Source organism: Aspergillus uvarum, assembly GCF_003184745.1.
Source record: "Aspergillus uvarum CBS 121591 unplaced genomic scaffold BO82scaffold_37, whole genome shotgun sequence".
NCBI lineage: Eukaryota > Fungi > Ascomycota > Eurotiomycetes > Eurotiales > Aspergillaceae > Aspergillus > Aspergillus uvarum.
The window spans coordinates 195,391-215,549 of NW_020291334.1; the positions used below are offsets into that span (position 1 = coordinate 195,391).

General features: G+C 52.1%; 5 protein-coding genes across 5 annotated transcripts; 3 read left to right on the forward strand and 2 right to left on the reverse strand.

The window, feature by feature from the left end:
* The first annotated feature begins 40 nt into the window (after positions 1-40).
* Positions 41-2,597, forward strand: fhdA (putative transcription factor Tos4). The gene is made up of 2 exons (XM_025633427.1): positions 41-2,069; positions 2,127-2,597. The coding sequence occupies exons 1-2, from the start codon at positions 510-512 to the stop codon at positions 2,151-2,153; spliced, it is 1,587 nt and encodes a 528-aa protein (XP_025490602.1). The 5' UTR covers positions 41-509; the 3' UTR covers positions 2,154-2,597.
* A 1,873-nt stretch (positions 2,598-4,470) lies between these two features.
* Positions 4,471-4,972, forward strand: BO82DRAFT_110068 (uncharacterized protein). The gene has a single exon (XM_025629806.1). The coding sequence runs from the start codon at positions 4,576-4,578 to the stop codon at positions 4,873-4,875; it is 300 nt and encodes a 99-aa protein (XP_025490603.1). The 5' UTR covers positions 4,471-4,575; the 3' UTR covers positions 4,876-4,972.
* BO82DRAFT_338315 (uncharacterized protein) lies at positions 4,915-7,161 on the reverse strand. The gene is made up of 2 exons (XM_025633428.1): positions 7,100-7,161; positions 4,915-7,034 (listed from the first exon to the last, which is right to left on the reverse strand). Exons 1-2 carry the CDS (start codon positions 7,151-7,153, stop codon positions 5,070-5,072), a joined length of 2,019 nt encoding a protein of 672 aa, XP_025490604.1. The 5' UTR covers positions 7,154-7,161; the 3' UTR covers positions 4,915-5,069.
* A 967-nt stretch (positions 7,162-8,128) lies between these two features.
* Positions 8,129-12,346, reverse strand: BO82DRAFT_417769 (class V chitinase; the record flags this gene model as incomplete). Its single annotated transcript, XM_025640038.1, has 7 exons — positions 8,129-8,347; positions 8,429-10,697; positions 10,771-10,930; positions 10,990-11,802; positions 11,876-11,990; positions 12,120-12,153; positions 12,216-12,346. 7 exons carry the CDS (start codon positions 12,344-12,346, stop codon positions 8,129-8,131), a joined length of 3,741 nt encoding a protein of 1,246 aa, XP_025490605.1.
* A 1,720-nt stretch (positions 12,347-14,066) lies between these two features.
* On the forward strand, positions 14,067-18,595 carry BO82DRAFT_384461 (glycoside hydrolase family 55 protein; the record flags this gene model as incomplete). Its single annotated transcript, XM_025638102.1, has 8 exons — positions 14,067-14,619; positions 14,761-14,957; positions 15,011-15,271; positions 15,333-15,400; positions 15,465-15,612; positions 15,690-16,458; positions 16,525-17,028; positions 17,097-18,595. The coding sequence occupies 8 exons, from the start codon at positions 14,067-14,069 to the stop codon at positions 18,593-18,595; spliced, it is 3,999 nt and encodes a 1,332-aa protein (XP_025490606.1).
* Between the last annotated feature and the right edge of the window lie 1,564 nt (positions 18,596-20,159).

Genomic DNA, 20,159 nt, shown 5'->3' on the forward strand with positions numbered 1-20,159 from the left:
GCTCCGTTCCGGGGCAGACATTCCACCACACACCACACACCACACACCACACTTCCTTTCACCCTTTTCTTCAATGTTTCTCGTTTTTTCCCCTACGGTCAAAACATTCTGTGCTCAACCCCCCCTCCTCCTCCTCCTCCCTCCTCGAAGCCCGACCAGCCTCCTGTACCCTTTCGTCTTGGGGCAGATGAACCCTCAGTGCTCCTTCCCTTCCTTTGCCCGTCCTTGACACGCTTCTGTCTCCGCGTCTACTCAACTACTTCCTTCTGGTCTGGTCTGCACGAAACCATCTCGTCACCTCCCAATCGCTATCTTCCACTCCTATAGAACATAGAGACCCCCCCTCTCTCCCTCCTCTTCCTCCTACTCGTCCTCGACGCGACCAGATAGGTCTCCAACTGATCTGTGGGATCTTTAACTCAATCCCTCTGCAGCTTCTCGAGTGACATAATCTTAATTACTTTAGCTTCGTCCCAGACGTGTACGACGCGAAGGACAAGTCTGTCAGCATGGAGTCTTCGCCGCCAAGGAGCAGTACGGCTGCTCCTGTGGCAGGTATCAAGCGTCCGGCGGCCCTATTGCCTGCTTTCGAGCCATTGAGCTCGTCCCCGTCGCTGCCCCGACCACAGAAGCGTGTAGCACGCGAAGACCATGGCATCGTTTCCACCTATCCCACTCCAGTCCCGACCTCGTCGACCCATATCATGTCCTCCTCCCCTCCCCGAATGGCTCTGCCGCGTCCGGCCTCTCGACGTACATTTACATCGACCTCGGAACGGAGCCCTCTGTCCACCGTCCCCGAATTGATGCTGCCGGAGAGTGGTGAACCGGTCTTGATGGGTAGATCCAGTGCCTCGTGCCATCACCAACTTGCGGCCAACCGGATGATTTCAAGGGTCCATGTCAAAGCCCGATATAAGCCGGCCCCTAACCCGTTCGACCGTGATACGGTGGAGATTATGTGTCTAGGTTGGAACGGAATCAAGTTACACTGCCAGGGGAAAACCTACGACTTGGGCAAGGGCAAGACTTTCACCTCGGATATCAAGGACGCTGACATCATGATCGACGTCCACGAGGCTCGCGTTCTTGTCCAGTGGCCTCGGAATGATAAGAAGGACTATACCTCCACCGATTCAGAGCAGACTTGGGAAGAGGAAACCACGCCTAAACAACGCAAGGGACAATCATGTCGGAGTATTCATGACAGCCCTGCTGTCGAACGCCAACGCCTGGCATCCCCGGTCTCACCCTCGCCTGCCGTAAAGTCTCTGGTGCCGCCATCCTCCCCTCTGTATACCCCGACACGCTCGCGGAACGCTGTGGTTGTGTACGAAGATGAGGGCTCGCCTGTTCGCCGCCCCGTATCCCCCGGGTCGTTGCTTGCCGATGATACCCAGACGTCGTCTTCCAGTGTGGAGGACCTTCTGCAGAGCTCACAGTCGAGTGATCTGAGCGACCTGAGTAGACAGGATGACTTTTCGGATCACGATGAGGAGAATGACCCTATCATTCATTCTTTTGGACCGTTCGGCGAGAACCTCCTACCCCGGATGGCATCTTTCACAGCGGACGAGTCCCCACTGCAACCTGCTCGTCCACGCAATCAGCTCTCGTCCCAGGGCCATGAGCACGCCAAATCCCCGAAACAACCAACCAAGACCGTAGAGTCCGCTGCCGATGACGATAATCAGGAGGAGGCCACACCGGTCAAGCCACAGCCGCTTGATGAAAGCGGTGAACGCGTTCAGAACCACGCTGTCAACCAGCTGGCTTTCTCCCGTCTTTCCTCGACGCCCTTCTCTACCATCCTCAACAACCTCCCTCCAGCCCTATGGAAGCGGGACAGTCACTCGAGACAGGGTCCTACGAGAGAAGAGATTCGTGCGATTCTGGATACCACGAAGTGCATTGGCAAAGTTGCTCGTGAGGGAAAGGATGCCGCGGGGAAGGCCCTGGAGAGTGAATACTACTATATCCCGGACTTTGATGAGGACGATATGCGACGGGAGGCCGTCGTTCATGATCTCCGGAAACCGGGCCTCCGGAACTGCCGCAAGCAGCATAAGGTATGAATGACCCTTGCATTTGATTGAAAGCGACCCCAGCTGACTGATCCTCTCTAGCAATACTTCTGGCGCAAGCCGAAATAAATAAGAAAGAATCATATATTATCCAAGAATACTTTCCTTCTTTGATTTCCTGGTACATATCTTGCTCTGCTTGACTCTTTCCTTTCCCCCACCCTCTTCCCCCTGTTTTTTTTTTTGTTTCTGTACAAGGACTCGCATAGCGTTGGCGTGGGCATACCCTGTTTATTTTATGTTTGATGAAGGTGTATGATGACGGCGGTTTTTCTTTCTTTTCCTTTGTCTTCTGTTTGGTGATGTGTGTGGATGTTGATGGTCCCGCTCAACCGTTGAGGAATAGCCCGTGCGGTTCTTGTGATGGATGGATGACTTTTTGAGATGTCAGGATTCAAACGGTCTTTCCACTGTTTTGGCAACGTTCTCTGTGGTGTGGTTCTGTCTTTCTTGTTCGCATCCAGACACCATGCTATCCTCTGATGAATTGTATGTTACATAAAGGTTTCTATGGAACAAAAGCTTAGTTGATAATGAGGCTCGCGTGTTATGTATTGAGATGGGGATTCGTGTAGATCTGGGGTTATGTGTCTCCTTACTGTAATCAATTTAGACAAAATAGGCTCTCGTCACTTGTATGATAGCAACTTGGGGCTCGATATAGTTTCGCAAGGGCTCTGGGTTTGCAGATGTTAGAGTAGATAAAGGCCGTCCGAGACGTGTGATCCGGAGGGTGGGAGGACTAGTACTCAGCTGGTGGCTTGTTCAAGGCAAGGGGGGGAGCATCGGTAAAATGTGGGCGTGTATAGCATGTACATGGAGGGCCTAATCCAAAAGGAAAACCAACAAGGGGGGAAGAGTGACATAGTGATTACGATGTAGGGAAGAGTATTATTTCTGTATAACTGTTATGTAGCTTATGACTCGGTAGTTTGGTCAAAGAGTTCGCTTCAGATTTAGTACGATTGAGATATGATAACCTTAATACAAATATCAATAAGTGTCTATTGACAGGAGCAGAGTAAGTACAATGGTTATTGCGAGATTGATTCAGTTGTTTGTTGTGTTCTGTTTTGACAAGGCCGGTATAGTTGCAGCCCGACCAATAGGAAAGTGCTATTTGGGACTGTACAGATATGCTTCACTTTGATTGGCTGGAGGATGCTTATACTATTACTGGGGCATGCATGGTACAGCACCACGTGCGTGCATCAACCTTGATTTTCGGCAGTTGGGGGTCTTCAGGTTTCTGATTTTCATCTTAGAAAGTAGAAGTTTTAAAGTAGATTAAGCTTGATTCAAGACTTTTTCTTCTCTTTTTTTTGTTTTTTTTTTTTTTTTTCTTTTCGAAAACACCCGGTAGCATATTCTAATGTGCCACAGGCGTTGCTAAAATCAAACCAGGCCACCTGGCCACCTACCTAGGGGGTACTGCATGAGTCTTCCCTTTCCTGTCTACCACCAACCACCGACCACCGACCTGGAACCTCAGGGCGCAGTTATAACAACTCTGGATTGTTCAACTCGACAATTCACAAACTTGGCATTTCGGTCTCAAGAGAATTGAATCTAGATTGACCTTCTAAAAATGAGGGGGTTTCTCCCCGCTGCACACTGTGCCTTACTGGGGTTGGGGTATATGCGAACCGTTCTACCACAGGATTCCCATTTCCAACCATGCTCAAAGATATAGTCTTCTGCAGATGCTGGTGCTGTCGTAGCCCTGAGACGAGCTTTGTCTTACAGATAATACCGTTGTACAAGACCGCGAGCGATGATGAGTCGCATTGTGTTGGTTTTCGATAGTCATGTCTACGTCTGGTGAAGGACAGCGATCCCTTTGCGCCATTACCATAAAAACTCCACGCGAACGTCATCTGGTATTCCTTTTGCAAGATGCCTAGTGAAATGGAGTGGGAAGTTCGTGTTAGCTTGCTCCGGAAAGGTGGCGCTCTCTGGCACGTGTGCCTAGGTACGCCTGATGGTGGAAGAGATGGAGAAGGATCTTTGCTGTGCTGTGGTGGGTCAGCCTGCTGCAAGCCAGGCCAACGGTCACCCCAAGCCTGGTTGATATCTGCTCTGAACTTTGGCGAGTCAGATCCTGTGAGTCGTGCAGCCTTTTCAAATGCGGGCTCCCTGGTATATCGGCATGCCCATACTATGTACTGTTCGGGCTGTTATCGCGCGCGCGCACCGAAGAGGGGGGACGTAGTGTGGGTACAGGGGACCGGTGGGGTTTCGGTTGTTGCTCTGCAGTAAAAGTAATGTATGTACGGTCTTTCACCTTCGTGTATAGACAGTAGGTGGTAGCGACAGCGCTAGTCCACAGTATACCTATTTCCAGTTTCAAATAGAGATTTGACTCGATAATCCTATATTTGAGGATTCCTGACTAAGCTTCTTTTGTCTGATTGATCCAGAGAAGCAAAAGAAAAGAAAAGGCGAGGAAAGAAAAGAAAAAGTAAATGCAATCCATGCACCAAAGTGGGCAATGACAGAATGTCAGAAAATCCACATATCGAGCACCAGCAGATCTGAGGTCAATCGTCAGGTATCATCTCATTCTACCAAGAAAAAAACCTGGATAAAGAAAAGGTCGATTCGTGGGAATGGACTGGTGGTGATTGCAGCGCACTGGTTGGATGCAATGGTAGTTGGCTGGGCTGGTGAGGAGAAGAGATATTATGGTCTACGCTCGCCGACGAAAAGGATTGATCCTCGTATGAAGAAGGGATCGCACACATCTCTGAACAGAAAGTTTTGTGTAAGGCATCAAGAACTAAGGAAATGAAGGTGTTTCCGATGGAAGGCCATTGATCGAGCAAATGGGCTCATGGCTCGGCTTGATGATGGCAATATTGCAGCTATTAAGCTTTTCAGTTGGACGAGTAGGTATAGAGCCTAGCGGTATATTAGATATGAGAGGCATTCAAGCCTCCGTCACAAGACGACTAAGTACTGCACATGACGATCAGATGGTAGTTTCTACTCAGCCGCTTGCGTCTCCGATGCTTCTCCTTCTGCGACAATACCAGCCTCCAAAGGAAAACTCTTGACCAGCAACGGCATCTCCTCCCAGCTCTTACTGCGATTTCGATCCGAGTCAAGCGGCCACCACTCCTCCAGTATCTGTTGGACCGGCGTCGGAGTCCGGATGGACGGGTAGTCATTGAGAGACCATTCACGCCACAGCTGCCACGCGACGGTCCCAACCGCTTGGACCTGCAGTTCCGCAGTTGGCGGTAACCCAGGCCGGGTGACAAGGAACGACTGACTAATTTGCCGGAGGACGTTGACCAGTGACTGGGGGAAGATGATCCCAAGCGACAAGAGATTGATGCGGAGCTGCTCGAGCGATTCGTTTGCCTGGCCGGAACACATGAGCTTGAAGATGCCTGCGGCAAGCGCCTCGTCGATGGCAGCGTTGTGGAGGATCTCCCGAAGACACGTGAGGTCACTCAGAACGTCTCTTTCATCGGCCACCCCAGCAACCCGCGGATCGCAGTCCAAGTCAAGAACGACCTGACGGAGATGGCTCCACTGGCCGATGGCCCGGTACAGATCGCACTCGCGGGCATCGCCACCCGTGCGCAGCAGCGGGAGATGGAGTTCTTCCAGCTCGGGGCAGAGTCGAGCCAGGTACCGGAGCTGCTCGCCGTCATTAACGGGGTACTTGTGGCCCTCTTTGTCAGGTTGCTCTCGTTGGCGGTACGAGGCCTCCAAGCTCAGCCCTTTCAGTGCCCGGCCGTGGTGCGAGACAATCCGATCGAGAGATGAGAAGCTCCGCAGGCTGATCAAGCGGAGGTATTTCAACGGGCGGAAAGCCCGCACGGCGGCAATCATCTCTTCGCGGTCTGGAGAGACTCCACGATCGATCCCAATGGCCCGCGGGACCATCTTGATGTACAGCCGTTCTAGTCCGGTCAATCGCGCAGCTGCTTGCGCCAATAGCTCTGGCTCCGAATAGACCCCGATCTCTAGCGACCGTAGTCGAGATAGGTCGGTCATGGTGGAGACGCGCAGTAGGATCTGCTCCTGAGCCAACCCGGCACCGTCACTTCGGAAACTCAGGGACTCGAGGAAATGGGTGGTCGGGGCAACTGGGACAAGCTTGCTGTAGAAGGAGATAAAGTCTTCCCACTCCTCCTTTACTATCTCGATTGGATTGTCACGGCCTTCGCGTTTGTCGTCGATGATCAAATGCTTTAAATTGGGGGCGGTGAAGATGAGTGGCATGGGCTCGTCGAGGTGTATCCATCGCCATTCCCGCAGCTGCAACCCCATCGTGTAAACTACATTCAGAGTGTGGAGTGTCGGCGCGCGTAGGATGCGGAGATCAAATGGCCTTCGAGCCTCCTTCCTCACCAGCTTACAGGAGCGTCCTAGACCATCAATATCGATAGAAGGACATTGGGAGGTCCAGATATTCAGGCGACAAGTGGGGTGGGACTGTTGGAGTGCGTTGAGGATAACCGTGGGGAATGTGTTCACCACCACATAGTTAAAAGCGCGAAGATGCTGGAGCCGCCCGATCAGAGCGAGGATAGGTTCCCACTCGTTCTGTGGGTACTCGTCAACCGTCTCCCGGAGAAAGAGGAGTTCCTTGTCATGCAGTTCAGTTAGACTCTTGGAGAGAAAGCCGTCCTCCACAGCTCGCGGCTTGAAGCTGATAAATTTATTATACCAATTTTTCTGCTTCCAGAGATCTTTGGCTTTTTGAGTCATTATCCACGATGGTTTTTCTAGACAAACAAGATCGAGTGTGCGGGTATAACGCAGGTACTGCCGCCCAAGGCCATTGGTGTAAAACTCAGAGACGTCATGTTGCAAGCTTGCCAGATCGTGGAACTTGATGCGTAGGTCCAGATACAGCTGAGGAGCCGCAACATTGTGCCAAGTCCGACTGGCTTGGCTTAGGGCAGACAAATCATGCCAGGAATGGTTAAGGACCTGCAGCGCTTTTTAGTGTTTCACCAGGAAACTGATTGTATCTGGTGTAGGATTTCCTTACTCACCAGGAGGGAGATTTGTCTTCGAAGTTCTTCGGGCAGGCTATCGATGGTCACCATGATTTGGTTGATCTGTGGACGAGAAGAGCGGAAGAAGGAGGGAAGGGAAAGAACATTCTTATAGGCCGCGAGGTGGGTGTATGGTGCCCAGTGGGGGATATTTTACCTTACGGTACAGTACAGTACAGTACTGTAAGGTAGAATATTACTTTGCATCCCATAGTGGACCTGTACTTCCGTCTCGAATAATCAAGTAACATATACACCATTCGACTTGTAGTCTTCTTTCCTAATTAGGCTTGACTATGTCTCTAAAATTAACCAATATGTTATATTACTAGTAGTCTACAAGTAGACGTGAATTATACCAATAAATGTGCTTTACTCACAAGGGCACTCACTTATTAACAAAAGTGCTTACGAAGTGCATATGACTCATAACTTAACTTAGTAACAAGTATGCGCAAAGGTACGACGTGCACAGTTGCTTGTAAATATTCTTGGTAGAGTCCATTCTACCTGCAGTATGTTAACTATGGCTTAATACAGCATATTTCACTGCTCGCTGCCGTGTTCTTAGATGACGTTCGACAGCCCTCATCTTGGTATTATTATGATACCATCAGGGCATGAGCCCTTTTGCTTGCTTGACCACTTTCTATCTCAAATAGATTCTGTTTATTACTTATTGATCTATGTAATCACCACGCACGTCCAAACGTGTGGTTAGTTCATCCTTTCACGAGAACGAAACCTTTTTGGGTTGGTGTAGGCCGAATCAACTCCTCGCCAGCCCAGCCAACTACTACTTCCATTCTCCCGTCTGACTTGAGTCTTCTTCCTCGCTTAGAGATGATATAGTGTGATTTAGAATAGTGATCAAACTACTAGGTATAGTACCTACCGACTCAGCAGTAGATGGCCTAGTCAACTACCTTACTCTACTAACTACAGAGATGATACTTAGTAGTTATATCCACATAATATATTTACACTTTCTCCTCATCGATTCCCATCTATGTACACACACCTAGATTATGTGGTAAAAACATGACGACCATAGATCACAATGGCGTCCGCCCATCCCTCCAATTGGTTCACGTCACTGAGGACCTGCAGTTTGAGCGGATTGGTGACGGGCTCATTGTTCCACACGCGACGCATGTCTGCAATTCCCTTGGTGATCCAAGTGAAACTACGATCCACCTGATAGTCGATATAATCATACCACCATTCATCCCAGGCGTCGGCAAACTGGGTTTGGACCTTGAGGTTCTCTTTTATCTTTGCATCCAGGTGCTGGAAGACCGCTCCCACGTTTTCGACAATCTCCACAAACGACTGCTTTACCTGGGCGTCGTTGAGATAATCCCACACCGCAATCGCTGCCTTGAGCTCTTGCAGGGCAACCCCCGGTTGGGTGGTGTCATCCACGAAATTCTTCCACTTCCCGCTTTCCACCAAGGCGACGTTTCTGAAGACCCTCATTTTCATCCCGTTGACCTTGCGTTCCAGGAGATAGAAGTTGGCCTTGTTCTTGGAGGTGCCGAGGGCCGACATGATTCGGAATTGTGGTCTTCTGGCGAGTAAAGGACGGTAGTAGTCACCATGGTACAGCTCAACCTGATCTAAGAGCTGTTGATGCAGGATATCCATACCTCCAAGAGCTGTAGGAAGGAACAAGTTGCAATCGGCAGGGTTGAACGTGGGCTGTTGACCCGAGACTAACCGTCCAAAGGTGAAATCCTGGAAGAACTTGGGAATTACTTGAAGCTCAAGTACGTGCTCCGTGTCATGATGGTCGCCAGTCTTCTGTATTGGATCTAGCAGAGGATTAGCGCAGTCATTTGGGTCCTGATACGTCCGGGCCTCCTGGAATGGCGTGTCGGTCGGCGTCCAGGCCCCCGCCTGGGGATACCCTGGAGCCGAGATTGACAGACCATCGAACCATTGCATGGTCGCGCGACACCAGACCTTGAACTTTTTGGGATCACTCCGTTTCACCAGACCACTGCGGGATCGTTTATCCACGATTCCCGCTTCTTCCTCTTCCTCATCGTCCTCGACAAATTGGGCGTCCATATCGGCAGCTTGGCATAACTCGGGATCAGCGTCTTCATCACAAGGATCACCAAAGCACGCTGAAAGGGGCTTCTTCTGTGCCAGATCACTCCAGTCCTGGGGCCGGCAGAGGATGCTTTGCGCAAGATACTCCCCAGACATATCCTTGGCCAGTCGTGATTGCTGCGCATATGGTCTCAATGTGCTCAGTACGAGCCCAGCCCACTTGTTGGCCTTGGCCCAAGTATCCCAGGCGGCCGCCAGGACCTTTTCCTCGGCATTTAGGGCATCCGCCTGCATCTTGATCAGCTTCCAAGTCAGCGGAGTCAGGTACGTCAGATAATCCTCCTTGGTCATGTCTCTGCGACCCAAACTTGCCCCCGTGCCCAGCGAGCACGACCCATCGACTAGATAGTTGTTCAGGGCGGTGCGGAAATCCGCAATCTCAGGGTTCGTGCGGCTTTTGGAGACGTAGTATTGGTCGTTGCAACAGAATGCACGAGTTCCGCCATTGCAGTTCTCATCGAGCTTGTATGTTGCCAGTCGCACCGTATCTGCAGGACAAGAATTGACGCAGTAATCCTTGGGCTTCCCCTTGGGCGGGCTGTCCACCGAGTCGTACCAATCGCAGTCCTCCCACGCCATCTTGTCTTGGCTCGAATCGTAGCACAGCTTTCGCTCCTGCAAGGTCGCACTCACTGGTCCGTAGCCATAGTAGGTCTCCAAGGTTCGGAAGTAGCACTGGGCATCGCCACTTCCGGTGGTGGCCAGGGCCAGGATGTCCGATTTCTTGTCATCGACCACTGGGCACTCTCCGTCATCACACTTCGGGTAAGTAGACCACTGGACCGTGTTATAGAGTTTGGTGGACGGCATGTTGGACTCGCAGCACGCTGCTTCATAACTTTCATGGCACAGCCCCTGTGAAATGGACCCAATCTCAAAGTAGCCCGAGGGACAGTCTGACTTGCAGTTGCCGTTGTTATGAGTATACCACCCACATTTTGGCGTTTCCTCCTTGGGGCAGCATAGGGTGTGGGCCGACCCCTTGGGGCAGTCGATCGAATCCATCATCAGCTCGCCTTTTCTGTATCCCGGGTCTGAGCGTGAGACGGCGACGTAGTCGTCTGGACAGGTCTGACCGCAGTTGGTCCATTTGCATTGCCTGACTCTCTCATCTTCGGTGACGGTCAGCCCGTCGCTGGAGACAGTAAGTGCTTTGAATTGATTGCTCCGCGGGGAGATCCCGGCCAGAGCACGCGAATAAGACCCGTCGTAGGTGTCATGGCTGACAGCCCACACCATGACGCCGCCTAGGCAGGTCTTCTTGGCGAACTCGGTGCGCAACTTGAAGGTGGTTTCATCATCGTAGGTTGCCCATTGATTATCCCATGTGACAATCTGGACCGCGGCCTCTTTGTCCAAGGTCGGCGCCAGACTCTTGTTAGCCCTTATGTCGTCGAGCTCACTATTCAGCAGAATTCCTGTTTGGGCGCTGCAGGGGCCTGCATCCGACCCAGAAGCAAACCGACATCCCGGAGTCCTGTTATCACACCGCGTTAGTTCACTATTTGACAGTTGGCTGGATGTTGAACAGGCCCATAAAGACCACTCACATGCAGTTAGTGTCCGCCACGGTAAACGCTCGAGAGTAGAAGGCGATCCCCATGACCACTTTGTCCGGAGATATGTCGTTCCGCCACAGTAGGTCCAAGCTCTCGGTGAGCTCGGTCAAATTGGTATGCGCATCGAGAAAGTCTCCAGTCCATTTGTTCCCTGTACAGAGGTCAGTACCGAGATCTTTAAGACTACAAAAACACATGCAGACTCCGTACCTCTGTCCCAAGTGCCATGGAGATCGTAGGACATGTAGTTGAAGTAATCCACGCTCTTGGCGAGAGACTTGATATCGAAGTGTCTGAGATACCAGTAGGATGTGGGAAGCGTCAGACTCAGTTCATCACGGCCACCGGTTCCCTTCAATGCACTTTTCAAGTTCGACATGAAGCGAGGAAAGTTCTTGAAGTCTGCCTCCAGTCCACCACGATCGCTGTCGACCGGATACTCCCAGTCGATATCCACCCCATCGAAGTCGTAGGTGGCCAGAAAAGAGGTCAAAGACTTGAAAAACTTCCGCTGGTTCGCCTCCGAAGCCGCAAGCTCGGTGAAAATGGAGGCTGTTGCACCTGGATCGTTGAAGCTCCACCCGCCGATTGCGATGTTCACACGGAGACCGGCGTCGTCCTGCTTCAACGAGGTCAATCTTTTCATCATACCCGCCTCCAAGGCGGTAGGCGGGAGAACCTCGAAGGTGTCCGGATCGATTGTTGCGAAAGCATAGTTGAGGTGTGTATACACTCCGCTGGGGATCTGCTCCGGCCAGAAGGCCTGGCAGACCCTCTTGAAGGCCCAGCCCTCATAGTAGCCCACAACGCGTTGGAGCTTTCCGGTCTTCCCACTGGTACCGCAAGATGGTCGCTTGACCTTTTTCTCGCCGCAGAACTCCTCGGTCGTTCCACAGAAACCATATTTGCTACAGCAAACATTTAAGGGGCAGGTTGTAGAGTTTGCGAACTCTGATCCCCAGTCTCCAGGGTCACACTCGGACAGTTGTCCACAAGAAGAAACACAGTTGTCCTTACTGCAGTCTGCGAGGGAGGAGGTTCAATAGAGTCAGCATCGCATCTCGTGGGGCAGTGAGCGGTGGTAGTTATGCCTTACAGTCGGGGCCATAACCGCAGATGCCGAATTTGGAGCAACAGCCCTCTGCACAGGGCTTAGTTGCACTGCACTGTGCCTTGGATTCATAGTCACAGTTGGCAACACAGTCCGCTCCCTAGAGAAATTGCGAAGGTCAATTTGTAGGCAGTAAACGCAAGTCTCTGAGGTAGATCAATGAGCCTCTCACATAGGTGAATCTCGCAATCTCCATGACCTTTCACCATTAATGGGGACAATGACTTACACAATAATCTTCCCCGGTTCCACAATAGCCATGTCTAGATTATAAGAACGACCCACGGTCAGATTGTGTAATGCAAGATGAGGGATAGAGGCATACTTCGAGCAGCATCCTGTAGCGCAAGGATTCGAGGCGCTGCAGTCCTGTGCAAGTACTTGCACCAAGATGCAAAACAGGAGAAACACAAGGCTACCAAGGGCTGAACCCCTGAAGCCCTTATACCCACTCATAGTACACGCCTTCACAGACCGAACCTGGACTCGGTCAGGGCTGTTTCTAGGTCAAGTAAGCTGAACAAAATTTCTTTCTTGATTACCGAAAGTAGACCAGGCCAAGCATTATATATACGTTTATTTTCTACGTTATTTATGCCCCTCCTAGGAGCTTCCCCAATATGTTCGCATAGTCCGAGAGCCAGGCGAGGAACTTCGCTAACGAAGCTGTTCCATTGCGGGTCCTCACTGGCCATACCACCATACCACCATACCACCCTTGCCGTCCTTCTCAATACAATGAATGTGGGTTCAGTATAGTTCTTGGAGATAGAGACACGTTTCTCAACCAGGGGTCTCGAACGAGCGCGGAAGCAGTCCGACGTCCGACGCTAGTTCCCAAGCTCGAGATGATAGAGACGTTCATGAACGAAGTATTGCACATCTGATAAAGCTACGTTCTTGGTAGGCGGAGGCGCTACCCATATATACCGAATACTTGACCATATGCTTAGTCGGAGCATATCTTCACATGTCCACTTGCCACTTCACTCAGAGACCTTGAACTTGTCGGATACAATGACTTCGTAAAAAACAAAACAAGAACCGTAAATTACAGGTTCGCTTCACAGATTGCCAAGGACGTCCGGGGGTGCGCCAAGAAAGTTAATGCCAAGCAGTACCCGCTAAATGCTGCTAAATGAAACTATTGAGTCTAGCGTCATGATGTCGAGTCGTCAATGGCTCTGTGCACACCACTAGTCAGACCCTTTATCTGCTGCCAAGTGCCAAGCCTGGGTTTGTCCCTGACGGTGAGTCCAGCTTGGTTCAAAAACCCCTAGTCCGGGTATCCCGGAGAACAGTTTCCAAAGCTAGAGTCAAATCGGGGAAATGTCACATTACTGTATATGGTATCGGTCAACCCGATTGAGTCTGCCCTACGGGCCCTCGTCTAGTACTCAGCCCTAAGCCAATCACCACGCTCAAGTGCGCTTTGAGTGAGACATAATCCTCCTTTGCAGCTGTACTCCGATGAGTAGACATGGGTCGAGAAACCCAATTCAGTTCCAACTCAGGAAGTTTCTAACGGCTAAATGTTCGTGGTATCCACGCCGGGATGGCGACTTATTCGAGACACACAACGAAAAGGGGCTTCTCAACTACAGCTAGTCTTGTTGCTCCTTGAAGGACCATCGTGTCGTTGTTGGGTCATGCATGACCAACGGTAACGCCAGTAATTGTGCAGTCGATACAGGATATAGCTCCGTGAATACCATCTCAACTAGCGAGAGAATCCACAGAATCCACATCTCCCCCTTCGTGCTTCCCATCAGATGAGGGATTTTGAAGGGAAAAAAAAAAAAAAAAAGGGGGGGGGGGGTGGCAAGGTACTCCGAAATACGGACACAATGTAGATGTAGCCGAAAGTGATATATTCCCATGAAAGTCTCCATCTTGTCAGGCTTGCCAGTTAAAGATCGACTCAGCTCCTGCATACTGTGGCATGGCTCAACCCTCTGGGCCCTCGCATCCTGCGCTCGTGCGACGCTTCTTCTTATCATGTGCACTCCTCATTCTTCTGGTTTCTACCTGTGTAGCAAGCCATCATGGCCACGAGCGGTTCCACCATCATCACAACCGAGGGCATTGGAATAGCGCACTGGGTGTGTCCAGTTCAAGGGCTCTTCCCGCCTCAACGCCCTCGCCTTCCTTGAGCGGCTTGTCGGAGGCCGAGCTCATGGTCAGGAAAGCCCAGGAAGCTCTGGCGGTCATGAATCCAGGACGACTTGCGAACCCCCAGTGGAACGAGTATAAGTTCAAGTCCGACGCTGCACCGCGGGATGGCGAGATGGCGCCAGCCCTGGACTATGAGAGCGGTGCGATGGCGGCAGACGCTTCCCTCCACGCCAGGCTGAATGCAACCAAGCGAAGCAGCGAAGAAGGTGATCAGAAATATACGTATACAATCCCCCCGGAGCTGGTCGAAGCGGCGCGCTTGGTAGCCGAGGCCTCCCCTCAGCCCCTCCCTACGGACTATGGCGTCGATATCGCGGCCATCGTCGCCCAGTACCGACCTTACAAGAACAATGATACCAACGTGCCCAAACAGAAACACCAGCGGCCGAATGGCCTTGACGGTAGTTATATCCCCAGTGTCCCCTCAGGGGATGACTCCCCGGAGAAGCCGCACGTTGAGCTGCGAAAGCGCTCCTCGGCCGGTAACGAATTCTGGCTCACAGCCATGGGCGATACCGGATCCAGTCCCTTTGCACCGGAAGGCTATAAGGCGAGTGGCGCCGATTTTTAAAAAAACAGTCTTGCCTCGAAATGATTCTGTGCTAACATTACACCTAGGTCTGGAGAAATGTTATGGACTACGGGGCCAAAGGTAAGACAAACACTTCCCGATTTTTACGAAAGCACCTCTGTAGGTACTAATGGGGGCGTGGAAGGTGATGGGATCACCGACGACACTGCGGCTATCAATAAGGCCATCTCGGACGGAAACCGGTGTGGAGTGAACTGTGGCTCCAGCACCATCTATCCTGCCTTTGTCTATTTCCCCTCGGGGACGTATCTGGTTAGCTCGCCCATTATTCAGTACTACAATACCGAGTTTTATGGAAACGTGAGTAAGATGTGAGCCCCGTACCCCTCATGCTCTGCTGACACCTGGTCTAGCCTTTTGATTATCCCACCATCCTGGCAGCGTCCAGTTTCGTGGGTCTGGGAGTGATCACGTCGGATGTTTATATCGGCGACGATACGGAGTGGTACGTCAACCAGAACAATTTCCTGAGATCGATTCGGAATTTCCGAATGGATATTACTCGGACCGATCCCAATGCATATGTCTGTGCCATTCACTGGCAGGTCGCCCAAGGGACGTCCCTGGAAAACATCGAGTTTTATATGATGCAAGACGGGGTCACCACACAGCAGGTAAGATGGCCGCAGTGAACAGATTCCAAGCAGAGGACGCAGAGACTAAGCACGGACCCAGGGAATTTACATGGAGAACGGCAGCGGAGGATTTCTCACGAACTTAACCTTTGTGGGTGGCAACTTTGGGTATGGTGCTGGAACGCCCATGGTTGATTTTCTTTTGCAAATCTGGCTGACATGATCCTTACAGGGCATACTTTGGGAATCAGCAATTCACCACAACCCATATGACGTTCTTGAACTGCAAGACTGCCTTGCAGGTACACTGGGACTGGGCTTGGACGATGCAAGACATTTTCATTGACAACTGTACCAACGGTGTTGTGATAGTCGGTGGGGTAAGCTCTCCCTTCTCGATACATTTTTGTCTTGAATTGGCACAGTGCTCAGCTAAAGCTTGTGTAACTGGAATCAGGCCGGAGGCCCAAAAAGCACGGGACAATCTGTTGGTTCCTTGATTCTGGTCGATGCTGTGATCACAAACACCCAGACAGGCATCGTGACTACTCTCCAGTCCGAGAACTCAACTTCCTTCCTGCTCCAAAATGCGGCCTTTCTCAACGTGGAGGTTGCCATCCGAGACACCGCGCAGGACCAGACGCTGATGGCTGGCGGCTACTATAAGAAGGTGGTTTCCTGGGGCTTCGGAAGGGTTGCGACCTCCAGCACCAACAGCACGTTCTACAACGGCCAGGACATTCCCAGCATGACCCGCAGTGCCGCTTTGACGGATACTTACAGTTATGTCATTCCGAATATCTTCATCCGAGACCGCCCTACCTACAGGGACATTGGTATGAGTCAAGTGATCAACGTCAAAGCCTGGGGCGCAGCGGGGGACGGCAAAACCGATGATACGGCGGTCTTGAACAGTATCCTGGATCGGGCGGCGAATATGTCCTCAATTGTCTTCTTCCCCTACGGAGTCTATGTCATCACGGACACGCTGCATGTTCCTATCAACTCGCGCATTATAGGCCAAGTGTGGTCTCAGATCATGGCCACGGGACCCAAGTTCCAAGATGAACGAAGCCCACGCGTTGCGGTACAAGTGGGGCGTCCTGGCGATAAAGGCATCGTCGAGATCCAAAGCTTGATGTTCACTGTCGCTGGACCGACGGCTGGAGTGGTGCTGGTGGAATGGAACGTTCGTCAAACTCTCCAAGGCTCGACAGGCATGTGGGGTACGTAGATCCCTCATCTCTTCCCAGCGCAGTGAATCGCGCTACTGACTCTTGAATGTTGGTTAGATTCTCATTTCCGAGTTGGCGGAGCAATTGGCTCAGACTTGCAAGCCAGTCAATGCCCGAAAGGGTTGGGGTTCGCGAACCCTGGCTGTGTAGCAGCATCATTGATGCTCCATCTCACGCCTCAGTCCTCGGCGTATCTGTCGAACATTTGGCTCTGGACGGCGGATCATGACTTGGACGTTCAGACGCAAGATCAGATTGATGTGTATTCTGCACGCGGGGTGCTTATTGAGAGTCAGGGTCCTACCTGGCTCTACGGAACTGCCTCCGAACACAACGTGCTGTACCAATATCAAGTTTCTCAGGCAAAAGACCTCTACCTGGGCATGATCCAAACCGAGTCCCCATACTTCCAGTACATTCCTCCTGCACCGAGTCCTTTCACCCCCGGGCTGTTTCCCAACGACCCTACCTTTTCGGACTGCATCGCGGGCTCCTCGCTATGTCCCGTATCTTGGGCGCTCAGGATTCTCGATTCGTCGTCCATCTACTCCATGGGCGCAGGTGAGTTCTCCATCCTCCAACTTGAACCACAGGATGTGATTCTAGCTAATCATCACAAAAATACATAGGCCTTTATAGTTGGTTTTCCGCGTACAGCCAGAGTTGTCTGGACACCGGCGATTGCCAGCAACGAGCAGTGGAGATCGAAGAGAGTACGGATACATGGGTGTATAACATCGTGACGAAGGGGATAGTGGAGATGGTCAGCGCCCACAACGAGATCCCGACCAAAGCCCCCGACAATGTGAATGGGTTCATGTCGTCCATCCTCGCCTGGGTCCGTGAGGGAAATGCCACGATTGGGGCGAGAAAGTTCCCCGGATTCCAGCTGTATGAGCCTGCCTGGCTGGACGGGCTCACCGACACGTGCAAGACCGCCTTATCGCAGAAGATCTTCTGTCACCCCTGGCTGCAGGCGAGCTACCAAAACCCGGGAATCGGTCAGTACATTGAGAACAGCACGATGGCCGATGACGTCTGTGACCATGGCTGCAGCACGTCTCTCCAAAGCTGGATGGACAACGTCTCCAGCAACTGCGCGGACCAGACGATCGACGATACCGACCCCACGGCGGCCGGCGGCTACCTGTACGCGGGCTACAATCTGACTTGTCTCCGGGATCTTTCGACAGGGGAATACTGCCCGGATGTCCTCACACACTTCACCTTGGTGGACAGCGTCGCGGCCATGCCCTCCGCGGAGATGTGCTCTTACTGCTTCACAACCTCCCTCCAGATGCGCCAGACCAGCCCATATGCGGCCTATACGGAAGATGACAAGGACGGGCTCGAGCTCGTCCACCAGCAATGCGGTCTCTCGGGAGCCACCGAGCTCCATGACCCTCTGTGGACGACGACGACGACGACGGAGGAAGCCGAGCCGCCGTTCTGCGCCTCCGGTGTCACGCACATCACGGTGGAAGGCGACACATGCGACAGCCTGGCCACACAATACTCGGTCGCCTCGGCGGCCATCCAGATCGGGAACCCAGCCCTCGTCAACGACTGCCGCGAGCTGATCGCCGGCCGCGAGCTGTGCATCCCCTTCAGCTGTGACACCCTCTACACCCTCCAGGATGACGACACCTGCTACTCGATCTTCCGGGCCCAACAGTCTCTCCTCCAATCCGGCGACGTGCGCAAGTACAACCCCTGGATCAACGGCAAGTGCACCAACCTCCAAAGCACCCGCTGGATCCACGGCAGCGTCATTTGCCTCTCCCCCCAGGGCGGCAGCCACAACGCCACCGGCAGCGCATCTCTCGCCCCCGGGATCAGCAACGGTTACACCCAGGCCCTCACATATGCGCCGGCGGGAGCGACCGTGGCCAATGGCACAACCTGCTACTGTGGGAAATGGTACACCGCCCAGGAGGGGGACACCTGCGCAGCCATCTGCGTCAAGCAGGCCATCCCGGCCAGCCTCTTCCAGGCATCCAACCCCTCGCTGTCCGGCGGCGGCGGCGGTGATTGTGATGGGAATTTGAAGACGGGGGTGACGTATTGCGTGGGACCGGACTCCCATTGGGATGACCCGGACTTCTGGGGTACAGATCAAACTTGCTAAGGGAAGCAGAGCCGTGTGTAGCAACTCTTAGGATTTTAGCTCTGGTAACAATCTAGCTATTATCTTGGCGTTTTTCGTATATACCCAGGTCGTACTCGATAGGCCTTTTTGGCAGGGGATGCCGAGGGCCGGACCAACTTTCGTGAACTGTACGACACTGTGCCGTTCCATATCAATTACAGGTCACCTTATTCGATGTTCTTTCGTTTTCACCACCGCCTGGTTTTGACAGAACATTTGCACTGTACTGGATCCGGGGCAAAGGTGGAATCCAGCTCTATTTAGCAAGACTCTTGTTCCGAGCATATCAGATCCAGTTCTTAAGACAAGACTTCTCCTTGCTAAAGAGGATCTTGATCTGAAAACTGCCTGTACAGAATGGGGGCACACCTGTACATTGCGCTGTGCGCTTCACCGATAGGGAAGTGGTTGAGGTTCTCGAAGATGCTGGACAGATGCATAGCTTCGAAGTGAGAAGGGTGGGTTATCTTGCCATTCCACTCGGTCCAGGCTACTCTAACACCCAAGCGCCGCGAGATCCACCTACATGGATGGGCAATCCCACTCGACACAGAATCTTCAACACTGACAATTACTCATGAATGCGGGGCATATGCATGTACCGTTACTTGGACCTGCGTAGGTAGGGTAGACACACCCGAGAGGCGTGGATTTCTGCGAAGAAAGTCCCGGAGAGGAATTGTAACTTTGAGCTCATGAAGAGCGGATGCATTAAGGATAGCCATGGCAAACAGTCATTCCGTAGGAAGGCTATCAAAGCTCACCGGCATTTTGTTATTGAAATGAAGACCAGAAGACGGAACGGATTGGAGCAAGAGAATCACGAAGACGGGAGGCTAAGCACGCTCTCTTGTATTGGCGGGAGGCGTGGGGCGAAACCATGGTGCTGGACTGCGCTCCACCTGACAGTCGAGATAGTCATTCCACCATTCCTTCCGGGGCGCCTGCAAACGCTGTTGTTTCACCATGGATGTTGTCCATTCTTTCATCCAGATGCTCGTAAACTGCTCGAGCATTGATGACAATACCCCACAAACGAACCCTTCACTTCGAGGTCATTGAGATAATCCCAGACCGCACTAGCTGCCTTGTGTCAGCCACAGATTTTGGCCAGTTTGTTTCATCCACCACGGCGACATTTTTCGGAGGACCCTTGATTTCATCCCGTTGGCATTCGGCAGGACATAGGGGTTTTCCTTGTTCCTGTTGCTACCGAGGGTTGACATGACTTGATATTGGAGCTTCTTGGCGAGATCTAGGTCGTGGGAGTCACCAGTGTACAAGAACGTCTTAAGAAGAAGATCCTCATGCAGCCTGTTATCGCCCCCTCGGGATGTATCAAGAGGTGGAAAGTGGCCTGCTGATCCGAGGCTAACTTTTGAGCAGTCAAATACTGGAAGAATACGGGAATTGCCTGAAGCTCCAGGATGTGCTCGCTGTCGTGTTCATTGCCAGACTTCTGCATCGGATCTAGAGGCAACATGATACTGCGTGTCGGTCGTCTTCCACTCGCCGGGGGGGCATAGGGAGCCGCACTGGTCAA

Bases quoted from the DNA above. Each gene is read 5' to 3' on its own strand.
- fhdA (XM_025633427.1), top strand. From the start codon at position 510: ATGGAGTCTTCGCCGCCAAGGAGCAGTACGGCTGCTCCTGTGGCAGGT. The intron at 2,070-2,126 runs GTATGAATGACC...GATCCTCTCTAG, and splicing joins ACTGCCGCAAGCAGCATAAG to CAATACTTCTGGCGCAAGCC.
- BO82DRAFT_110068 (XM_025629806.1), top strand. From the start codon at position 4,576: ATGACAGAATGTCAGAAAATCCACATATCGAGCACCAGCAGATCTGAG.
- BO82DRAFT_338315 (XM_025633428.1), bottom strand. From the start codon at position 7,153: ATGGTGACCATCGATAGCCTGCCCGAAGAACTTCGAAGACAAATCTCC. The intron at 7,035-7,099 runs GTGAGTAAGGAA...AAAGCGCTGCAG, and splicing joins GAAGACAAATCTCCCTCCTG to GTCCTTAACCATTCCTGGCA.